Source organism: Netta rufina (assembly GCF_964035555.1).
Source record: "Netta rufina genome assembly, chromosome: 4".
In the NCBI taxonomy this organism is placed as follows: Eukaryota; Metazoa; Chordata; class Aves; order Anseriformes; family Anatidae; genus Netta; species Netta rufina.
This window is the reverse complement of record NC_140127.1, coordinates 17,029,401-17,051,264: the sequence shown is the minus strand read 5'-3', so window position 1 is coordinate 17,051,264 and position 21,864 is coordinate 17,029,401. Positions and strand designations below refer to the sequence as shown.

Here is a 21,864-nt window from a genome sequence, read left to right as displayed (position 1 = left end):
TTCACTAAGTATACGTAGACTTAGTAAGATATGGAGATTTATTTACCAATACCATAACATAATTGCCAACTGCTTGTTCCAGTAGAAAACTCCTGTTTGTGCGGATCTTTTGCCTAAGAATCATTTGTCTGCAATTGGCATTGCCTGTAAAATGCCTGTAATGAATCTGAAAGAAAAAGATGGCTCTGAAAGAGAAGTCGCAGTTTGGAGGAGAGGGACAAAGAGCAGGATATTTAGTTTCTAAGAGGATTCTGATCAGAATCCCTAAAATATTGGGTATGACTAAGGACGTTGAGTCAAGAAAATAATTATAAGCTTTTATTATTTCCATTCTGTTTATTATGTTATTGCAAGTATTGGCGAGCTTTGGAACCCTGAAAATGCCAATTTCCCTGTTGCTTTTGCAGATGGGAGAGAGCTTAACAGAGAAGCAAGGAGTGGAAAGTATGCATAGTGTTCCTGGTGTGTTGAGATCATTTTTTATAAAGGGATAACGGTGTCAATAATATGCTAAAATTAAAGACATTAGCTTTCCATAGACCTGGAGCTTGCTGTGGAATGTCTTTAGCACCCCCATTTCACAATCTAAAGCCAACTATTAAGTATCCTTAAGCAGGTGGTATTCAAAGTTTGCATCACCAGAAGTTTCTGTAGAATAGGCCAATAAATAGGATCTATCCACAGGCAAACTGTGTTGCTCATGAAAAATGCATCAATGCAGTATGAATTTTCTTAAATGTTAGGCGCTCTATTTTCAGACTTCAGTATAAATCAGCAGCAATTCTCTTAATCCTAAATACAAAATCTAGAAATTCTTTGTAGACAAATATTGGAAATATTCTTTGTAGTCAATACTGGAAATATAGAGTAATAATTTCAGTATGCAGAACTGATTTTTTGCAAACTGACTTTATACATTGTTTATCATTACAAGTAAGAGAGGAACTATCCTGAACACTTCTGATCAAAGGGTTGATTCACTGATGAAGGCAAAGGCAAAGCATAGGAAATTGTTGAAATTAGAGGTTCTTTCCTGGTCCCACCATACTACCATCATCTTGTTTCTGCCACACCTACAAAGTTTATCATTCCTGTTGAGATGCTGGTGGGAATGTTCGTGATTGATTTTTAATTACTGTCAAACTTAAACAAGATAAATTATCTCTGAATAAACATAAATTGTTTATTAATCTGACAGACTTTATCTAAAGAAAACTGGGGAAGCTTTTGCTTGTTGATAAGGCAAGTGCAATAGGGTGATAAGGGCAAACTTTTGAAGAAATAGTCTCCTCTTTATTTATTTATTTTGTACTTCCGTTATGTTGCTGCTGATTTTTGCTGACTTTGGAAGTTTCACGATTTTCCTAGATTGTGCTCTGTAAGAATTGCTTTTTGCTTTTTGACAGTCACAGCCAGTTCCAAGGGTATGCAAAGGTGTTTTCTGATGATGCACTAGCTGGTTCCCCAGAATACACAGAGAATTACCTTACTCTTGCCAGTTTTAATGGTGAATGTTTGGCTTCTCTCCCAGTTGCTTTACTGCAAAATCTGTTGCTTCTTGATTCTCAGTTCTGTCCCTTCTCCTATTTTAGTATTTGTTTTCTTTCCATGCATTCTTCCTTCACATAACTGCACTGATTGGATCGTGCCAATCTTCCCTGCTGGCTGTTAAGTAGGTTTCCCCCCTCCCCTTGTTCCTTCTCCCTAATTACTTACAAATTCCAGTATGAGTCACTTGCAGGGCTAGAACAGACTGCTTGAGGACATCTGAATGTTGTTCTTTTTATAGCTGTTAGCTGTCTTCCACACTAGCATCTTCAAATTTTGTCTTTTATTCCCAGTCTTTCTCTTCTTCCATCATTAAGGAATTTGTCTGACATTTTGCTGTGCCTAGTCTCCCTTGAATATCCTGTTCACGTGAACCATACTGACTAATGACATCTGAGTCCGCAGTCTCCAGCTAATCAGCGTTTCATGTTTGTCAGTTTTCCATTTTGCTGACCCTAGCTTCTTGGTGTGACAGGCAGCTGCACACTGGCTATTCATAGAGCTGGCTCAGTACATTTCCAGAGGTTTTCTCCCTTCTTTCAGTAGTGCTTGTAAGTATCTTACAAGATCAAATGGAATAGGCATTAATTGCTATTTAGGTATCTTCCCAATACTTAAAAAAAAAAAAAAAAAAAAAAAAAAAAACTTTAATCAGTCTTCTCTTCATCAAGCTATAATGAGTGTTTGTTTTTTTTCATGGCAGAGGGAACACACCATATATAGGCTGAGGCTCATTTAATCTTACTAATTTACAGGAAAGTTGGGGAAAATCTCCACCTGCATTAGACTATTAAAGGACCTAGCCCTGTTCCCTTCTGAAGATGGTCAAGTGCAGTACAGATGAGATATCTCATAAATCTCTCTCTGTATCTCTCAAAGTGCTTGAAAGAGGTAGAGTTTTTTGCCCGCAGAAGTTATCTGAGTTCAGTTCTGTTGTTTAGCCTGTGACGTTGTTTGCATCCTTGTTTTGAAATAATAATAAAAAAGTTTTTATTGCCTTCTTCACCTGTTAATGTGCCTGGCAGATATGTGACATTGAATTATTATATATTAAATGTCTTCAGTATTTATTAAGTTTTTGAAACCCCTATTCAATAAGGAAACAACTCTTGCATGGTTGATCTTCCATCCTCGATACATTGGGTGCTGTTTCATGCTAAATATGAACAGACTGTTAGGGAAAGAGCATTTTTCTGTGTGTGTTTTATGGGAGGATAAAACAGACAGAAAGGGAATGGACAAACTGAAAAAGTTTAATAAGAATAAGAATAAAAGAATAAGAATAAGAATAAAATGTGAGGGGGGATCTTAAAGCATGGAAGGAAATTCTGAAGGCAAAAATGGAAATAAATTAGGGACTCAGTCTTACATATCATATAAATTAAAAACAGATATTTAAGTGATGAAGCAGTAATTTCATATCAGATTTCTGGTGTCTACCAGATGAGTAATAAAGCAATCTTTTGCTTTATGGTATCATCTGGAATCCATGATAAAATTATAGATTCATAACTGAAATCTGTTTTTATTTTCTGATTGTTCTCCAAACATTTGCATCAATGTAATTTCATTAAAATACTGTTAGAGTATTTTGAGTACCAGGTTATGTATGAGGGTTATTTCAGCACACTAGCGGTAACCAAAATATTAACATTCCTGCCATTTTAAAACACACCCATTGGGTGTTAAAATGTTTATACTTTGTTCTTTCAGACTGGACCAGCCCCATGTTGGTAGAGGCTATAAAATAAGAGATTGATATATGTATCATGTGATACATATGTATTTTATCTAATTCTGGCAGTGTGATCCATCTGCTTCTATTAAGATAAATTATGCTATTTTTCTGGCAGTACTCTATCAGACAGGTGAAATGTAGCTTATATTTTTAGAGGTAAGATTTTATCTATGTTTATGGCATGTTTATGTTCTTGTAAGATTTTTGTGTATTGATATTATAATTACTATCAGTAGTAATTGATAGTACTGACATTTGGGCCATTTGTTCAGGCCCTACTACACTTGCATTGCACATAGTATTCTCCTTGCAAATTTCAATGATTTCAGAAGGTTGTTTGCCTCCCTATCTTTCAACAGAAGTAGACATACGTTTACATGTTCTGACCTAGTGGCGCTACTTTCAGAGCAAAATGGGCATACCCTGCCCCAAATAATAAGGATCGCAGTGAATGATAATTGAATGGTTTCTTTCTTCTGGAGTGAGCCCTACTCCACAGGATAATGTTCTCTGGAGTCTTCCCATCTATTGAGTCAAGCATGAAGTGGGCACTCGGAATGTTTTAATGTTTTGTTGTGTGTTAGCATAATACAAGTTTCCCTCATTCTGTATTCTTTGTATGGATTTACAAATGTAAAAATGTTTTGTTCGGTTTTCCACTGTCCCCTCTTCTTGTGCTCCTATGGTGCACCTGTTTCTTTCAGTGGTAATGCCGAGGTTAAAACTCTCATTGACCTTGTCTTCTCTGCTGCCTTGTTAACACTTCCACCGATTCTTGCTTTACACCTTCAGTCCCGCCAGTGCTGCTATTGCTGGAGCACACTGTGAACCAAATCAATGAATTTAATTGGCTAAAAATGCCTCTCCAAAAAACATCAACTGTTTTTTGCTCAGAACACTTCAGTGGCATAATTGATTAGGTATGAGTAGCCAAGGGAAGGAAAAAGGTCAGAAACTCCACAAACTGAAATAGGCATAAAAATCAAATGCAATGTCAAGTTTTGGCATTGTTCCCTTCTGCTCATCTTTTCCTACTACTTCTTCAGTCTTCTTTTTATTGAAATCAATCTAAATTCATAGGTGTATAAACCATATTTTATCTTGTGTAGAATGAGATAAATTTACACTACTTGATATGTTCTTTATGAACCATATTTTATCTTTATAAGGATGTTCTTTTGTCCTTTTTTATAAGGATGTTCTTTTTGATTTAATTGAAAGTACCATCTACCTGAGTAATTGGTCACCAGGTATGTTGAGGGAGAACTATAAGAACACAGAAAATATGTTGAACATTTGTCTTAGTTGTTTTTCAGACAAATTTGGTACAGCATGTTACTATTTAGAAACATTTCAAATCACAGAGTAGTGGGGAAAATATGATTCTAATCATTATAGATTACTTATTCTTGTTAACATGCTGTGAACTTCATTGTGCAATGAATATTGCAATTAAATGTGTTAAACACAGAACAGCTGTAAATGTTCCTACTAAGTAATAGTGGTAATAGGAACAGCTCATTTGTATCCATTTTTTTGAAGTGTTAATCTTATTGGAGAATGATATTCAAGATGGAAACATTTATTGTCCTTTTATAGACAATCATTCCAATAACTGTTTAGTGAGGACTGGCATCACAGGGAGAAAATTGTGTACCTCAGCTGCTGTCCTGCCTGTGGCTGTAATGAAGTCTCTGTAGTAATCTAATTCTATCGACTTAGCAAAAAAATGGAATTTTAATTGACAAAATAAAGCAAAGCAAATTGTCAGTAAAGACATGTTGACTTAAGCTTTGTTGATCATGATGTCAAAACTTTGTTCTGGCCTAGAAGAAAAAAACAGATTCTTCTGAATTATTAAACTTCAAAAGACATAAATTATGTAATTGACTGACTTTGCATACAGCTTTATAGAATCATAGAATATCCTGAGTTGGAAGGGACCCACAAGAATCATTGAGTCCAACGCCTACGGTGAGTTCTATGTTATTTGCATGTTCATTCCTCTACATTTTCTGGAGAGTGAAGGGGTTTGATATTGTTGCTTAAGGAGCATGCTGTGAGTGTCTTGAGAAACAGAAACTCAGAGCTTTGAGTGTTTTCAGAAAAATTCAGAAACTGCACCACCATTTCTGAAAGTGGGCAGGCCAAAAATATATGGCTGAATCAAGAAGCATCAAACTCTCAAATTAGAATCTTTAAATCCCTCAGATTTGGCACCATGTTCTTGCAGAATTAATCAGGTCTCCCAATGTAGTCAATCTGGAAGTAAGTTTTTCTTGTTGGGCTCTGAAGACTGAGTGACTGAAACCTCTCTTGAATCATCTTTCACTGTAATGCAGTGCTGACCTAAGAATGTGGCCTTGTCCTAGTTAATATATGGAGTATTAAATATTTCTGAAATACTTTTAGTGGCACATAGCGCTTAACTGAGAGCCATACATAATGTTAGGACTTTCTTCTCAGTAATCAGTACCTGAAGAGATTAGTTCTAGGATTAAGGTGTTTTTGTTTTTTTTGGTGGTGGTGTTTTGTGGTGTGTTTTCTTTTTGTTGTTTTTATTTTTTGCCTGTTTATTTGTGGTGTTTTTTTTTTTTTTTGATGTTGTCGTTTGTTTGTTTCCATTTTTTATTTTTTATTTGTTTTTGAAAGAAGTAGTCTGCATATGAATCTCAACTAGGAGTATTATTGAATAGAAGATGGCATGAGCCAGCAATGTGCCTGTGCCACAAAGGCTAATGCTATCCTGGGCTGCATTAGGCAAAGTACTGCCAGCCTATTGCAGGAGGTGATTGTTCCCCTGTAGTCAGCCCTAGTGAGACCACACCTGGAGTGTTTTGTCAGCCCAGTTCTGGGCTCCTCAGTACAAGGAAGACATTTAGCTACTAGAGAAAGTCCAACAAAAGGCAATGAAAAGGATGAAGTGCATGGAGTATCTCTCATGTGAGGAAAGACTGAGAGAGCTCTGTGGCTTTCTAGCCTAGAAGAGAGAAGAGAAGGCTCAGGAGGGAACTCATCTATCAAGTATAAAATACCTAAAGGGAGGGTGCAAGAGAACCTAGACAGACTCTTCTCAGTGGTGCCCAGGGACAGAACAAGGTGCAGTGGGCACAAACTGAAACACAGGAGGTTCTGTCTGAACATCAGGAAATGCTTTTTGACCATGAGGGTGACTGAGCAAGGGAACAGGTGACCCAGAGAGGCTGTAAAATCTCTGTCCTTGGAGACACTTAAAACCTTTCTGGATGTGGTCCTGGATAGCCAGATCTAGGTGTCCCTGCTCTTTAGCAGTGGGGTTGACCTGATAACCTTCCTTCCAGCTGTAATGGGTCTACACAGCAAGGTTTTGGTAGCAGGGGGCCATAGGGGTGGCTTCTGTGAGAAGAATCTAGAAGCTGCCCCATGTTAGGTAACGGCCCACTGTTGACCAGAGCCAAGCCAATAAGCGATGTTGTTTTGTAACTGTAAAAAAAAAAAAAAAAAACACTGCACCACATGGCACCTGGGAGAGTGAGGAGTGAGAAACAGCCTTGAAGGCACCAAGGTCAGTGAAGAAGGAGGGAAGGAGGGGGAGAGGTGCTCCAGGTGCCGGAGCAGAAGTCCCCTGCGGCCTGTGGTGAGGACCATGGTGAAGCAGGATGTCCCCCTGCAGCCCATGGAGTGCCACAGTGGAGCAGGGTTCCACGCTGCAACCCGTGGAGGAGACCACGGTGGAGCAGATGGACCTGCACTGACGGAGTCTGTGGCCCTGCCAGAGCAGATTCTGGGCCAGACCTGTAGCCCATGGAGAGGAGACCACGCAGGAGCAGGTGATCTGGCAGGAGCTGCTGCCCATGGGTGATCCAGGTTGGAGGAGTTTTCTCCTGAGGGATGGACCCCATGGTATGGACCCGTATCTGGAGCAGTTCTGGAAGAGCTGCTGCCTGTGGGAAGCCCACGTCGGATCAGTCCAGCAAGGACTGCATCCTGTGGGATGGACCCCACAGCCCAGGGGACGAGAGTGACTGAGAAGGAGCAGTGGAGAAGAAGCACTGTAGACTGACCATAACCCCCATTCTCCCATTCCTGTGTGCCACTCAGGGGGAAGAGATGGAAGAGGTTGTATGTGGGGGAAGGTGCTTTTGGTTTCTTTCCTTTGTTTCTCACTTCTCTAGCTTGTCAGTAATAGGCAATAAATCTTACCATCTTCCTATGCTGAGTCTGTTTTGCCCATCACGATAATTAGTGCATGATCTCCGTGTCCTTATCTCAACCCTTGAGCCCATTCCATCGTATTTTGTCCCCATTCCTCTTTGAGGAGGGGGAGTGAGAGAGCAGTTGTGGTGGAGCTCGGCCACCGTCCCGAGTGAAACCACCACACCAACCTCAACCATTCTGTGATACTGGGACATACCCTATTCTGGGTCTCAGAAGAAACATGCTTGTCAAATGCTTTTGCGTTATTTTAGCAGTTTTGGTGGTGATTGATCCTGAAGATACTAAACAGAGGGGAGGAAAAAAATGACATAGCGAAATTAAAAAACAAGCAAACAAACAAACAAACAAAAATAAACGCTGACAAACGTAAAATTGTCCATCAACGATTTTCACTGTTATGTTTTTTCCAGTAATGTGTAAAATAGTGATGTGGCTTTTATATCTAGCCAACAATTTGTCTCCCAGATGGGCCTTTTATACCGGGTCAGTTGCTGACATACTTTTGGTTGCCTGTAGAAACTCTTGAATGGCTCATACCATAAGGGTAAGACCCTGCAGGTCCTGTGTAGCCCATATACAGATGTTTTCAAAGGAAACATCTCTCCCTCCAATATTTATTTCTCTAGGAATGCAGCTGCATTACCTTGTCAGTCTATTCATTGTAGTTAGTATGATCACTTTTAACCTGAGATGGTTATCATCTTCTTCTGTTATTTTTAGAAACCAATTGTCGAGTACCTTACTCTTGCAGAAGAGAAGAAACAAATGAGCTGCTTCACCACATTGTGGAAGTGACAGCAAGAGCTTTGTATATAGCCATTAGACATTTTAAAAGCTTTCCAAGAAAATCCATCCTTTTATTAGCAAAGCCTTTTCAAGAGATATAAGCCACTTGCTTACCAACTTCTTTATTGTTATAATAAACTTCTTATTGATTACATCCTGACTCTCAGTTTTAGTGTCAAGGTTTGGGTGTACATATACTAAGTACTTGAGTATGTGCTTCATAAGAAATATTTCAGTACATTTTTCACTACATACAATAAACTTCCAGATAAATTCTAGAAATAAAATGCTGTAGTGTCGCACAAGAGGAGAAGTGTCTAAAGCTGGAATTGCTGACCAGGAGCTATGTTGCTGTCAGGGTGAGTGAAAACAGCCATCTGGTTCTGGTAAATTTACTTACTAGATATCCTGAGCTATCTATAGCAAGTTATGAGCACACTGCTTTTGGTACCCTTTTTTTTTTTTGTTTGTTTGTTTCCCCCTAAATGCTGATGTGAAGAATATTCCCTGCCACCTATATATATATGTATATTTTTTTTCTCTTCCTTAATTTGTATGCATCATCCGATTGCTAATACATTCTTTATCAGACCACATTATGACTTGATCCAGTCACACTATACTAGTATATTTTAAAATTTCTATATATGTTTTTCATCCTGTCTGTGAATTAAGAAAATAATGCACGGAGAATTAATCAGTAATGAAAATGTCTAGAAGTTGTGTCGTGTGTGATTGGCTATGATTAAAATAACTGAGGTAACACCAATCATACTGGTTTTTGGCTTATTTTTTCCACTATTTGAGTAGTAATCAGTTTCAGACTTGTATCTGTGAAATTAGATGTTTATTTCTTAGGTTATTTTGAATATAGCTAAATCTTTGCTGTGATAATATTTTGTCAGGCTTGAAAAAATGCTTGTAGCGTTAGATAAATATTGCCATTTATAATACAGAAAAATCAAATCATTCCAAGATGTTTATTTCTACAATTATTAAGGTTATTTTATTAAAACTTGATATGCCTGTGCTGGTAATTTCTGCTAATAAGACATATCAGACCAACAAAATGGAATTCTCAAAACACTAATCATGTAAGAGAAATAATGTGTGGGGTTTTTTTTAGTTTCAAATATAAATATAGCGAATAAAACATCATGTTAACATTCTAAAGACTGAATATTCTAAAAAATGTTAGGAGTTCTAAAGATTTAAAAAAAAAAAAAAAAAAAAAAGGAATGGAAAGGGGAAGGGAAAGTTTTGTCATTCACCCAAGATATCTGTGAGTGTCTGATGGCATCCTGTCTCCCATTTTAGTGTGAGTTCTTTCAAATGCCTGAATATCAATCAAGCTTTCCATAAAAACAGTCTTCATTGAAAATTTCAAACTAGTTTTAATCATTGTACTGATGTTTCAAATATATTCAGTTTGGTCATTAGTTCAGTTCTACACCATTGGGAATGCAGGCAGGCTTTATTAATCACTTTTTTTTTTTTTTTTTTTTTTAATCTGGTACTGAATAATTGTTTTCTCAAAGGTAGGCCTATGAAAGCTTTGTTAATAGGAAGGACTGTCAAATGAAATGTATTAATTGAAGCTAGCAAAAAGTCTGGGTCAGATTAGAGAAAACTGTGTCTCTAAGCAATCTGAGTTACTACATTTGCTTCAGGGATCGTGAAACTTAAGACTATCAGCTTGGGCTTCTCAGAAAACTGAAAACAAGTTGGTAGAGAACAGCATCTAGAAAAACTAACTTTAGACCAGCTCTGATTGTAATGTCTCCAAATTTACACTGCCTGGAAACAAAAAAAAACACTGAAAGTAATGCCAAATGGAAGGGCAGAGGGATGAGTCTTCTTCGTTTTTTCACTGGATAGCTTGTCGTCTGTGTAAGAGTTTCTTCCTCTCCTTCCTGAGCTCTTGTTTCTCATATGTGCAATGATGCTGACACAGATCTTGTTGATAAAGAGCTTTGCCTGCTTGACACATAGATTTGGTATAGGAAAAACAAGGGCGTCCCAATCCAGTGGGATGTATGTGTATGAAAGAATTTCAGATCTGAAAAACATTGTAGTTATCCTGGCAAATCATTTATGAAGTTTCTTTCTTCCCCCATTCCCACTGAGATACCAGTCTCTTATTATACTGCCTGACTTTCAAATAGGCATAAGTCATATCAACCTCTGTAAATGCTCTCTGATAACTTCTGCTGTGTCTGTTAAGTATAATCATACTCTTCTGTAGTCATCTATGTTTCTTAACCTAGTTGTGCTTTTATCAAAGGTATTTCTCCCAGTTTGGATTTCCACCTATTTTAGCAGCTGGATGCACGTGCAGCTGTGATCTTCCTAAGAGCTCTTCACTGTGTCATGATGAAGCTACTGCATTAAGCTTATTTTTTTGTTGTTGTTTGTTTGTTTTGTTTTGTTTTTATTTGTCATCCGCACTTGGGAAGAATTTTTTAATTGCCTTCTTACAGAGATGATATTCATGATTATCATATCTAAATCTATCTTCTACTACTACTACAACAGCTACTACTACTGCCTATTTTTTGCTTCCTGAGCAAAATGGCAAAAAACAACTTTCAAAACATATATTTATATTCTTGGGTAACTTTTAAAAAAATGTGGGATGAATTGAATCAACAATGATTTAGTAGTTTTTGAGCTGATCCAGAAAATAAATAGACAAAATGATTATATATTTTTTAAAGAAAAAAATGCTTTATATATGTATATATATATTATTTTCAGAAAATTAATAAGCCAGAAGTCAAATATCCTGCCTGCATTAACAGAAAATATTGGACTGTTTCTTCTGTTAGACTAACAGTCTTTTAATTAACAACAATGATCCTTTTATTTCTTTTGCTGGTTTTGAATCTTCTTATGTGACATTTAGAAAAGAACCGTTAGCCATTAAGAAAAACTTGTGCTTGTGTAGAGGGTTATTTGCAAGTCATAATCAAGTTCTAAATGTGTTTTATAAACATTAGCTAGGTAGGTTGCTACCAAAACCTTAGGAATTATTCCAATAATCTCATCCTCTGGATTTAGATTATTTGCTCATTATCCTCACCACGTCTTTTGCTATTTTTTTTTTTTTTTTTGCTTTCAAAGTTTACCTCTGTTAGACATTATGGTTTTTCAAAAGACTAAAGTGAAGTTTGAAAATGCAAAATGTCTCTGCTTCGTTCATTAATTATTTTTAGGTGTGAGATATCTGTTTCTGTCGTACATGGTGGCCCCAAAATATCAATAGTGTGAAGCTTGACTGTGATCTTTTTATGTTCTAATACTGAAGATCAAAAAGCATAGGAGTAGCTGAAGATTAAAATTAAAAATTGCTAAATATTCAGTTGTGACATGACAAAATAGTTTATAATGCTGTGATAATTTCCTTTGCATTGTTTATGATACTCATTCAGTGTACTATAAGAATTGATTTAATTTCTTTGTAGGTACTGAATAATGCATCCCATATGACTTTTGATTTGAATTAGAACTCTCATTAATTATGATACCAATGGAATTATTTTTGTTTCTTTTAGTGTGTCTCTGAGTTTCTTATGATATACGCACATGTGCACCACACAGTTTACCAGTTTCAGATGCTAAGACTGACACCTTTGTCTAATGAAACAATTCTTTATTTTTGTTTAGTTCAGATCCTCAAGCATTTTCAGAAATCCAGGTAAACATTGAACCCACAGTTGTTTTGTCATCTTGAAATAGTCACTGGTCATTTCATATTTACTATACCTGAATAATGGAATAGCATTAAGTTTAGTACTGCAATCAGTTTTCTTAAATATTCGTCTAATAATGATACCTCTTCAATAAAATCTGTCAGTCAGCCTGTTTAAAATGTGTACTTTCCTAATCTATTTTGAGAATACAATAGGATGAAATAGTTGTCAAAAGTGTGTCTGTTATATGTATTTATTTGAATGCATGTATACATATTATTAAAGTGTATGCATGTATATATATATATAAAGTATACATGTACTTTATCAGTCAGAACTCTAGGCTAAAACTTGTCAAATTTATTAGGTGTGACCAGTTTTTGAAAGATATTCTGTCATACTGTGTGGTTTGGCAAGGCTCTTAGAGTTCATGTTTTAAAAATATTGTAACTTACTTGCTTGTCCAGTGTTCTGGAATTTCTGAATCTAATAATTTTTCAGTTACTGTGATAAAATCATGATACTGAATGTAAATATTCATCAAAATTTTTGTGTGTCTGTGTCTTAGTACCTTGAACATTCCCAAGTGCTGATTCCCACACCAAGTAGGACATTTTTTTCTCGATAATTTAAAAATCAGCTGATGATTACCTGAGCATACAATACATAGTGAGAATGTTACTGATAATTGTAACATGGCCAGACTAATAAACCTAAAAGATAAAGCAAAAATTGCAATAATAGTCATACAGTCAACAGTCATAGCATATGGCATATTCTTTGGGACTGTCTGTTTATCATTTGGGTATGTATTTATAGTTCTTAGAAAAAATGAAACCTTGATCCTTGGTGGTAGTTGGGATGAACTGATGTTACATGGGTTTGGACTGACAAAATAGGAAATATATTGACTTGCCTGAAGTTTGATGACAACTTATTGGGCGTAGTTTTATGTTGAACAGTTCTGTAAGTAAAATATTTATTTGTTTATTTATTAATTGATTGGAAAAAATATTCAACAGATTTAACAACAAAAAAAAAATTGCTTGTATATGATCTCAAAAGAAGAAAAAGTTATTTCAATAGAACATGTGGACTGTATATGAATTAACCTTTATAGATATGTTCTTGTATAAAGTATCTTAGAAGAAGTTAATGGTTTTTATAAGAATGGTCAGCTTCAGTTTGGGGAATTAAATTAGGGATTTAGCAGGGTTTTATTAATGTTGTTGAAACATTCTGTTTTAGGGGCAGTCCTACTTCTTGCATTCTCACAATTTGGAAGATGATTTTTTTGGGCTAATTTTAATGGTGTTAATCACTTTGTAAGCTACAGATAAAGTTGGGTGACAAGACAAGAAATGAAATGGTGTAAAAAACAGGATGAATACTGACATGATAAAGGGTAACATAAGATTTTGAAGTCCGGTAATATTTTGACTTGGGAGGACTGAGGAATGTAACTGACAAAATTCCCATTTACTAGTTTAAAACCACCTTTGTAAAATTGGTTTTCCTGGTTTGACTTACTGATGTGTATTAGTGTTATTATATGGATGTGTATTCATGAGTTCTGGTTGTAAATATTCACAGGAAGTTAATTTTTGCAGTTTGTCTTGTTCATTAACAAGTGCATGGGAAAATCTCTAGCATTTGAGATGGTTACGTAAACAACTTTTAGCTTTATATTTTAAATGTGTTGTGTGTGTGTGTGTATATATGTGTGTGTGTATATACATGTGTATATATATATATATATATATATACACATGTATATTTATGAAATCAACAGTTGTTTGATCCTACAAAGGGATTTAATCTGGTTCTTATTTCTTATTGAATCAATTGAGTTTTGCCCAGGCTGTTCTATGATCTTTTAGTAAAATGAAAGGCAGTCTTTAAATGTAAAACTGATCGTTTTATCTGATTTTGTTTGTGCACGTAAGCTTATAAACCCAATGAGAAATTTTTTTTTGTTGATTTGTTTGTTGTTTTTTTTTCCCCATCCCCATGTGCATAAAGACTATTACATCAATTCTGTTATGGGCATATGTTTAATTTCATTTTTAATTTATGGAGAAAAACTAATACCTCCCAGTCTAAAGGCAATGTGATATCTGAATACGAATATAAATACCTGAAAAAGAAATTTAAGAATGTAAAAAAAGTCTAAAAATGTAAAATGGTTTCTTCTGAAATGTTTTAAGCATTTTTGCTCTAAACATTTAATGGTAACCTGTCTAAGGACTTTGTAAACAGTTTCTGCTTGTTCATTTGCTAGAAGAACTTAAAATAGTTGAGTATGAAAACAGAAGTTATGGCCAAAATTAAAACAATTAAAGCTTAGAAGAGTTTTTTCTTTTTTCTGTTTCTGTAAAATATGGTACATATAAGTGCATGCCTTTGTATAAAATACGAGTGTACATATAATGACATAAATTATTAATTTAATTTACCGAGTACAATAAAAGAGTGATAACTTCATTTTTGACATACATTTCTAGAAACAATAGATTTTTTTTCTATTTGTATGAAATTGTTCCATTACTTATTTCTCCAAAACTTGGTTTTTTTTTTTTTGTTTGTTTGTTTTCTGAATGACCTCACAAATAACAATAAAATGGTTTTGGAAATAAAATGCAAGATATGTACATGAATTACTTTATTATCTTTTAGAATTTCTTGCTGATAAATTTGAAACACAAATCCAATTAGAAATATCAAACAAAAGCTTTAATTAAAAATAATACGATGAAAAACACCAGATTCTTACTAAGAGCCTAGTTTAAATAGTAATTATATGTTTTTTCCTGAATTTATGCATCCCTTCTCTGATTATAGAAATTGACTTCTTTATGTTCTCAGATAATCTTTACATGATAAAATCTATAAGATATAGGCCTCTCAGTTTTTCTTTACTCACACTTACATCTTTCTTTTTCAGATGACACGAGAGCAGTATATTTTAGCAACACAACAGAACAGCCTTCCAAGGACTGAAAATCCTCAGTTTTATCCAGTAGGGATTTATGGATGGCGAAAGAGGTGCTTATACTTCTTTGTACTTCTCCTGTTGGTTACCATGATTGTTAACTTAGCAATGACAATATGGATTTTGAAGGTTATGAATTTCACAGTGGTAAGTATCTCAGCGACTTTATCCTATTTCTTATACTAATAACTTATAGTTTCAGTTCTCTTTCCTTTAGCATATTATATACAAATTCTATAAATTTGGATTAGAAATGGCATATACTTCTTTGAGTGTTGCTTCATATATTTATACTCTTTGTATATATTCTGATGTGAGTGGCCTCTGTCCTGTTTCTGTTAATATCTGCTGAAAATATACCTGTGTCTTAGATTTATATGTTTGCCCAACTGAAAGCATAACGGTGACTGCCCCAAGTGTCTCTTGGTTGCTTTTCTGCATTGATAGCAAACAGTAGGAGTATGCTATGCCTGTTTTGTATGGTATGTTTCCTTTAAAGGAGAAAACCAGGTTAGTTGGGTTCAATTTGGGATGGCTTTTTTAGTATCTGTTGTTACTATTTCTCTAAAGTTTACTGGTCTCGATGGCCAGTAAAACTCTGTGTTTCACTTAGAACAAACAGTGCCTGTTTTGATACTGATACGATCAGGTAGGTGGGTATAAAAACCACAGAAATTTATGAGACAGCCTCTATCTAGAAACTTTGAGAGCAGCAAAGTGTTACTGAGTGTATTCCCAATGTACACGTGCCTGAAAGAATGTCTGTGTTCAGTAAAGGTTCTATTATCTACCCAGCTGTTCCCAAAGCTTTGCTTGTATAAAGGTGATTGGTGTGCTCACTAGTTGTCTGTGGTGTATCTTTTTGTATATCAAAAGACAGAACACTCCTCAGAATAAAATAACAGTGGTTCTGCTCCACTGTAATAGCAGTGTAGTCTTACTGGGTTTTTATGTATTTAATAGGGTATTTCTAATTACTGGGGTCATGGCACATTTCAATTCTCCATTAGTTTCTTGGAAATAAAAGCAGCCTTAAACACATATGAAGCTATTCTATACTTTCCAATGCTCTCTAATACATAGTGTTACCTGAGATCATTGTCTGGTGAGACGTATTTTAGAAATACATTGCAACTTTTGAGTTGCCAGCAGTGGATGAATGTAGTATATTTGTATTTTGACAACTATATGACAATTTCATGTATCAAAGAGCTTGATAGTTGTTGTTTGTTTGTTTGTTTGTTTTTAATTAATATTTTTAATTATAATGTGCTTTCAAAATAGGACACATTTTGATGCTTATATTAGAAGCATATTTAGGATATCATATCTGTTGACTTGAGTAAAATGGTCTGATATTTATCCAGAAGGGAATTAACCATGGAAAATTAAAAATATTTAATTAATTTAAAGGTGTTTAAATAGCACAGCATTTTCTCTGGGCAAAAGATTACATTCCAATAAAATATTTGAATCTACTGCTAAGAAATTTTATTTATGTATCTCAGCAGTGGTAAGAAATCAGAAGTGCAGCTTGAAATCTTTTGAAAGGGAAAAATACGTTTGTCAAACTGTTTAAAGAGTACAAAGGAGGAATCTAGCCATGATAAAAATAATTGTTGAAATTGAACTGCTTGACATTTTGATATTATTTTAAATTCTTTGCCATTTTTGCACCAGCCAATACTGAATTCTTTATGAAAATAACAGTAATTGTATGAAGGGGTCATGAAAAGCCAGGTCATGGGTTTTGTCATTGCTGGCTGACAGTTGCAATGATGTTAATGTGTGAGCTGTTGACTTTCTATTTTTAACTGTACAGCTGTAGCCACTGGCCAACTGGCACAATAAAAGCCTTTCTGAGCTCAGTTCATAGATTCTCCGGTAGGAAAGTTTTCTGAATATACTGACCTTGCTTGTAAAGGTCATATTCTGAATCTGAACTCATTATCTCACATTCTTTTTATGCACAAAGAAATACGGTCTCCCATAAGGCCACTGATTTCATAGTAAGACAGTTAACTAAAGTGAAATTATCCTTAAGATATGCATGCTGAAAAGCCAATCAAACAAGCAAATTAAAAAAGAAAAATGGTTTATTTGGTAAAAACATAGAACAGGCAGGTTTGTGCAAGTCTCTTTTTCTGAGATTAGCTGGCGTAACTGGAAATGGTAGATAAACTTTCAAGCATAAAGTCTCTTCTTCCAATGTACAATGGAAGAAAGAAACTTGCAGGATACATACAAGTTAAGAATAATTTCCCCAGTTTAATATGTATCAGTTAAACAAGCAAAACCAAAAGTAATTAGTATCAGTGTAGCAGAGGGAATATTACATGTAGGAATCAGAGATAAAGTAATCATTTTTTGAAACATATTCCCCAGCTGATAGCTTAGTGGTGCTGTCCCTTAATGTCTGGTTGAGATCTGTACCCTCACTGTTCAGTCATTTACAAAGATGCAATGTGAGAACTTCAATACAGAGAAGTCCCCAAACAATTCCACTGATAGATATATCTATCTGTAACATACCATCCTATCCTGGGTTTATGTGGAAAGTAATTATTCAGTAGTAGGTTATATTAGAGAAAGGTCTGACCTTGAACAAAATGTTCTGCAAATAACTTAGCTGTGAAACAATCCTCAGGCTAAACTCATCATTGGAATAAAGCTCTTTCTTCTCTAATGTGCATCAAGTGGATCTACTCTGTAGTGAGTGGTAAATTTTCAACCACTATGATATATCCTTCACTAGTGGAGCCATCAACATCTCCGAATTACATGCTTGAACTTTGGACTTCATCTATGTGGTGGTTTTACCGTGCTGGGCAGCTAAACCCCACAACCGCTCTCTCACTCCCCCTCCCTTAGATAAGGAGGGGGAGAAGTAAAGCAAAGAACAACTCACGGGTTGAGATAAGGATAATTTAATTAAAGGGAAATAATTATAATAATTAAATAAAGACTACCATGAACTAAACAATTTAACTAAGGGGAAATAAAAGGGAAAGGGGAAAAAGGGAGGAAAACAAACAAACAAAATAAATGAAAGCGATATGGAAGTGCAGAGGAAAGAAATTACTCTCTACTTCCCACAAATGAGCGATGATTGACCACGTCCTTGAAGCAAGGCCTCAACGCACGCAGCCGGTGTTCGAGAGGAGGACTGACGTCTTCTCAACGAGAGCCCACCCCTCCCCTCTTCTTCCTGTTTCCACCTTTTATTGCTGAGTGTGACACCACATGGTATGGAATATCCCTTTGATTGGTTTAGGTCAGCTGCCCTAGTGATGTTTCTCTCCTCACTTTTTTGCCCACCCCCTAGGAGGGTTAGAGAAAGGCCCAATGCTGTGCCACTGCTGCTCAGCAGTAGACACAACACTGGTGTGATAACACTGCTGTTCCAGCTACAAGTACAGAGTACGGCACTGAATGGGCTGCTGCCGGGAAAGTTAACATTCCAGCCAGACCCAGTACAACCTCCACCCCTTATTCCATAACATTTGTGTCACACTCAGATCCCCATACTTTAGCATACAAGCATTCTCATCATTATCCCTTGTCCTTTAACAGGACAAGGATTTAACAGGACAGGATTAATAGGCAGATGTATCTTTTCATTCCATAGGTCTTTCTTGGAAAATGTTCATAAGAACTGTTGATGATTAGGTCTTCATCTGCCAAAGTGGCCACTCAAGGCAGGCGGAGTTGGATGTCTGGACACCAGCACCAGCTTAGCTCAAGTCCTTGTTGCACTGCTCGGCTCCTTGCAAAGTTGACCTGTCGTTGATCCTACAGCATCTTCCTACAACATATAACTTAGATTATAGATTAGTTTTCTCTCAATGTCAAATCTCCTTGAGGCACACACTTGATATCCCCATTCTTTTGCATGACCCACCAGGTATACCCTGGTCCTTGGGCGAAGACAATCCCACGAGTGGGTTTGCCTTTTCCCGAGGCAGGAGCAACCCACACTGCCTTCCCCATCCACCTTCCTATATGCACTACGGGAACCTTAGCTCCTTTCACAGTGTGTAGGGGTTTTGTTTCGGCAGGACCAGCACGGCTGTCAGACCCCCTATTGTTAACTAGCCAAGTGGCTTCTGGTAGATTTGTGTCCCATTGTTTCCACGTCCCAGCACCTAATGCTCGTAACATAGTCTTTAACAGTCCATTGTACCTCTCAACCTTCCCAGAGGCTTGTGGGTGGTAAGGGATGTGGTACACCCACTCAATACCATGCCTCTTTGCCCAGGAGGTAACAAGATTGTTTCGGAAATGACTCCCATTGTCAGACTCAATTCTCTCTGGTGTACCATGACGCCACAATACTTGTCTTTCCAGGCCCAAGATAGTGTTTCGGGCTGTGGCATGGTTTACAGGGTATGTTTCCAGCCACCCAGTAGTTGCTTCTACCATGGTGAGTATGTACCGTTTGCCTTGGCGAGTTTTTGGGAGTGGTCCGATATAGTCAATTTGCCAGGCCTCACCATATTGAAACCCTAACCATCTCCCCCTGTTCCAGGGAGATTTTACCTTCATGGCTTTCTTGATTGCAGCACAGGTCTCACACTCATGGGTAACCTGTGTGATGGCCTCAATGGTCAAGTCCACCCCTCGATCACGAGCCCATCTGTAAGTGGCATCTCTCCCCAGATGTCCTGATGTTTCATGGGCCCATCGAGCTACAAACAGCTCACCCTTACGTTCCCAGTCTAGGTCCACCTGAGCCACTTCAATTTTCGAAGCTCGATCCACTTCTTTGTTGTTCTTATGTTCTTCAGTAGTGCGACTCTTGGGCATGTGGGCATCTACATGACGTACTTTAACATCCAGGTTTTCTACCCGGGCAGCAATATCTTACCACAGGGTAGCAGCCCAGATAGGCTTACCTCTGCGCTGCCAGTTGCTCTCTTTCCATTGCTGCAGCCACCCCCACAGAGCATTTGCCACCATCCATGAGTCAGTATAAAGATACAATACTGGCCAATTTTCTCTTTCGGCGATATCTAGGGCTAGTTGTATGGCTTTTACTTCTGCATACTGACTCGACTCACCTTCCCCTTCCATGGCTTCCACAACTCGTCGTATGGGATTCCACACAGCAGCTTTCCATTTCCGATGGCTCCCTATCACACGGCAGGATCTGTCAGTAAACAACGCATACTGCTTTCTGTCTTCTGGCAACTCATTGTATGGTGGTGCCTCTTCAGCACGGGTTACCTCTTCTGTTGGCACTCCGAAATCTCTGCCTTCCAGCCAGTCCATAATCTCTTCCAGGATTCCTGGGCGATTGGGTTTTCCCATTCGAGCCCGCTGTGTAATTAACGCTATCCACTTACTCCATGTAGCATCAGTTGCATGGTGTGTAGTGGGAATTTTCTCTTTGAACATCCAATGTAACACAGGTAGCCGCGGTGCCAAGAGGAGCTGTGCCTCTGTACCCACAACTTCTGAAGCAGCTCGAACACCCTCATATGCTGTGAGTATTTCCTTTTCAGTTGGGGTGTAATTGGCTTCTGATCCTCGATAGCCCCGACTCCAGAAGCCCAGAGGTCGACCTCGAGTTTCTTCTGGGGTTTTCTGCCAAAGGCTCCAGGTGAGCCCATGCTCCCCAGCTGCAGTGTACAGTATATTTTGCACAGCTGGTCCAGTACGGACAGGCCCAAGGGCTACTGCACGAGCTATTTCTTGTTTGATTTGTTCAAATGCCTGTTGTTGCTCAGGGCCCCACTCAAAATAGTTTCTCTTTCGAGTCACTCGATATAGAGGACTCACAAGCTGACTATAGCCTGGCACATGCATTCTCCAGAATCCCACGAGGCCTAGGAAAGCTTGCGTTTCCTTTTTGCTAGTTGGCGGAGACATTGCTGTTATTTTATTGATCACATCCATTGGAATATGGCGACGTCCATCCTGCCATTTTACCCCCAAGAACTGGATTTCCTGTGTAGGCCCCTTGACCTTGCTCTTTTTAATGGCAAAACCAGCTTTCAGGAGAATTTGGATTATTTTCTTCCCTTTCTCAAAAACTTCTTCTGCTGTGTTGCCCCACACGAGGATGTCGTCAATGTACTGAAGATGCTCAGGAGCTCCCCCTTGCTCCAGTGCAGACTGGATCAGTCCATGGCAAATGGTAGGGCTGTGTTTCCACCCCTGGGGCAGCCGATTCCAGGTGTATTGGATGCCCCTCCAAGTGAAAGCAAACTGCGGCCTGCATGCTGCTGCTAAAGGGATGGAGAAAAATGCATTAGCAATATCAATTGTGGCATACCACTTGGCTGCCTTTGACTCTAGTTCGTACTGAAGCTCTAGCATGTCTGGCACTGCAGCACTCAGTGGTGGCGTGACTTCATTCAGGCCTCGATAGTCCACTGTTAGCCTCCACTCGCCATTAGACTTTCGTACTGGCCATATAGGACTATTAAAGGGTGAGCGAGTCTTGCTGATTACTCCCTGACTCTCCAGTCGGTGAACCAACTCATGGATGGGAATCAGGGAGTCTCGGTTGGTGCGATATTGCCGTCGGTGCACCGTTGTGGTAGCAATTGGTACCTGTTGTTCTTCAACCTTCAGCAATCCTACAACAGAAGGGTCTTCTGAAAGGCCAGGCAGGGTAGACAGCTGCCTAATCTTCTCTGTGCTCAAAGCAGCTATGCCAAAAGCCCACCGGTATCCTTTTGGATCCTTGAAGTACCCTCTCTTGAGATAGTCTATGCCAAGGATGCACGGAGCCTCTGGGCCAGTCACAATGGGATGCTTTTGCCACTCATTCCCAGTTAGACTCACTTCAGCTTCCAGTACAGATAGTTGTTGGGATCCCCCTGTCACTCCAGAGATACAAGTGAGTTCTGTCCCTTGGTAGCCTGATGGCATTATGGTACATTGTGCGCCAGTGTCCACTAAAG

The 21,864-nt window shown here is 37.7% G+C and overlaps 1 protein-coding gene across 3 annotated transcripts in view; it reads left to right on the top strand.

Moving 5' to 3' along the window:
• The window catches only part of SGCZ (sarcoglycan zeta), a gene marked incomplete at both ends in the record, with an annotated part of 451,496 nt that overhangs the window by 226,239 nt on the left and 203,393 nt on the right, over positions 1–21,864 (top strand). For all 3 annotated transcript variants that reach the window (XM_084286195.1, XM_084286196.1, XM_084286194.1), the window contains one exon: positions 14,906–15,100. In XM_084286195.1, the coding sequence (XP_084142321.1) occupies positions 14,906–15,100 (195 nt within the window). The remainder of the gene's footprint in view (positions 1–14,905; positions 15,101–21,864) is intronic.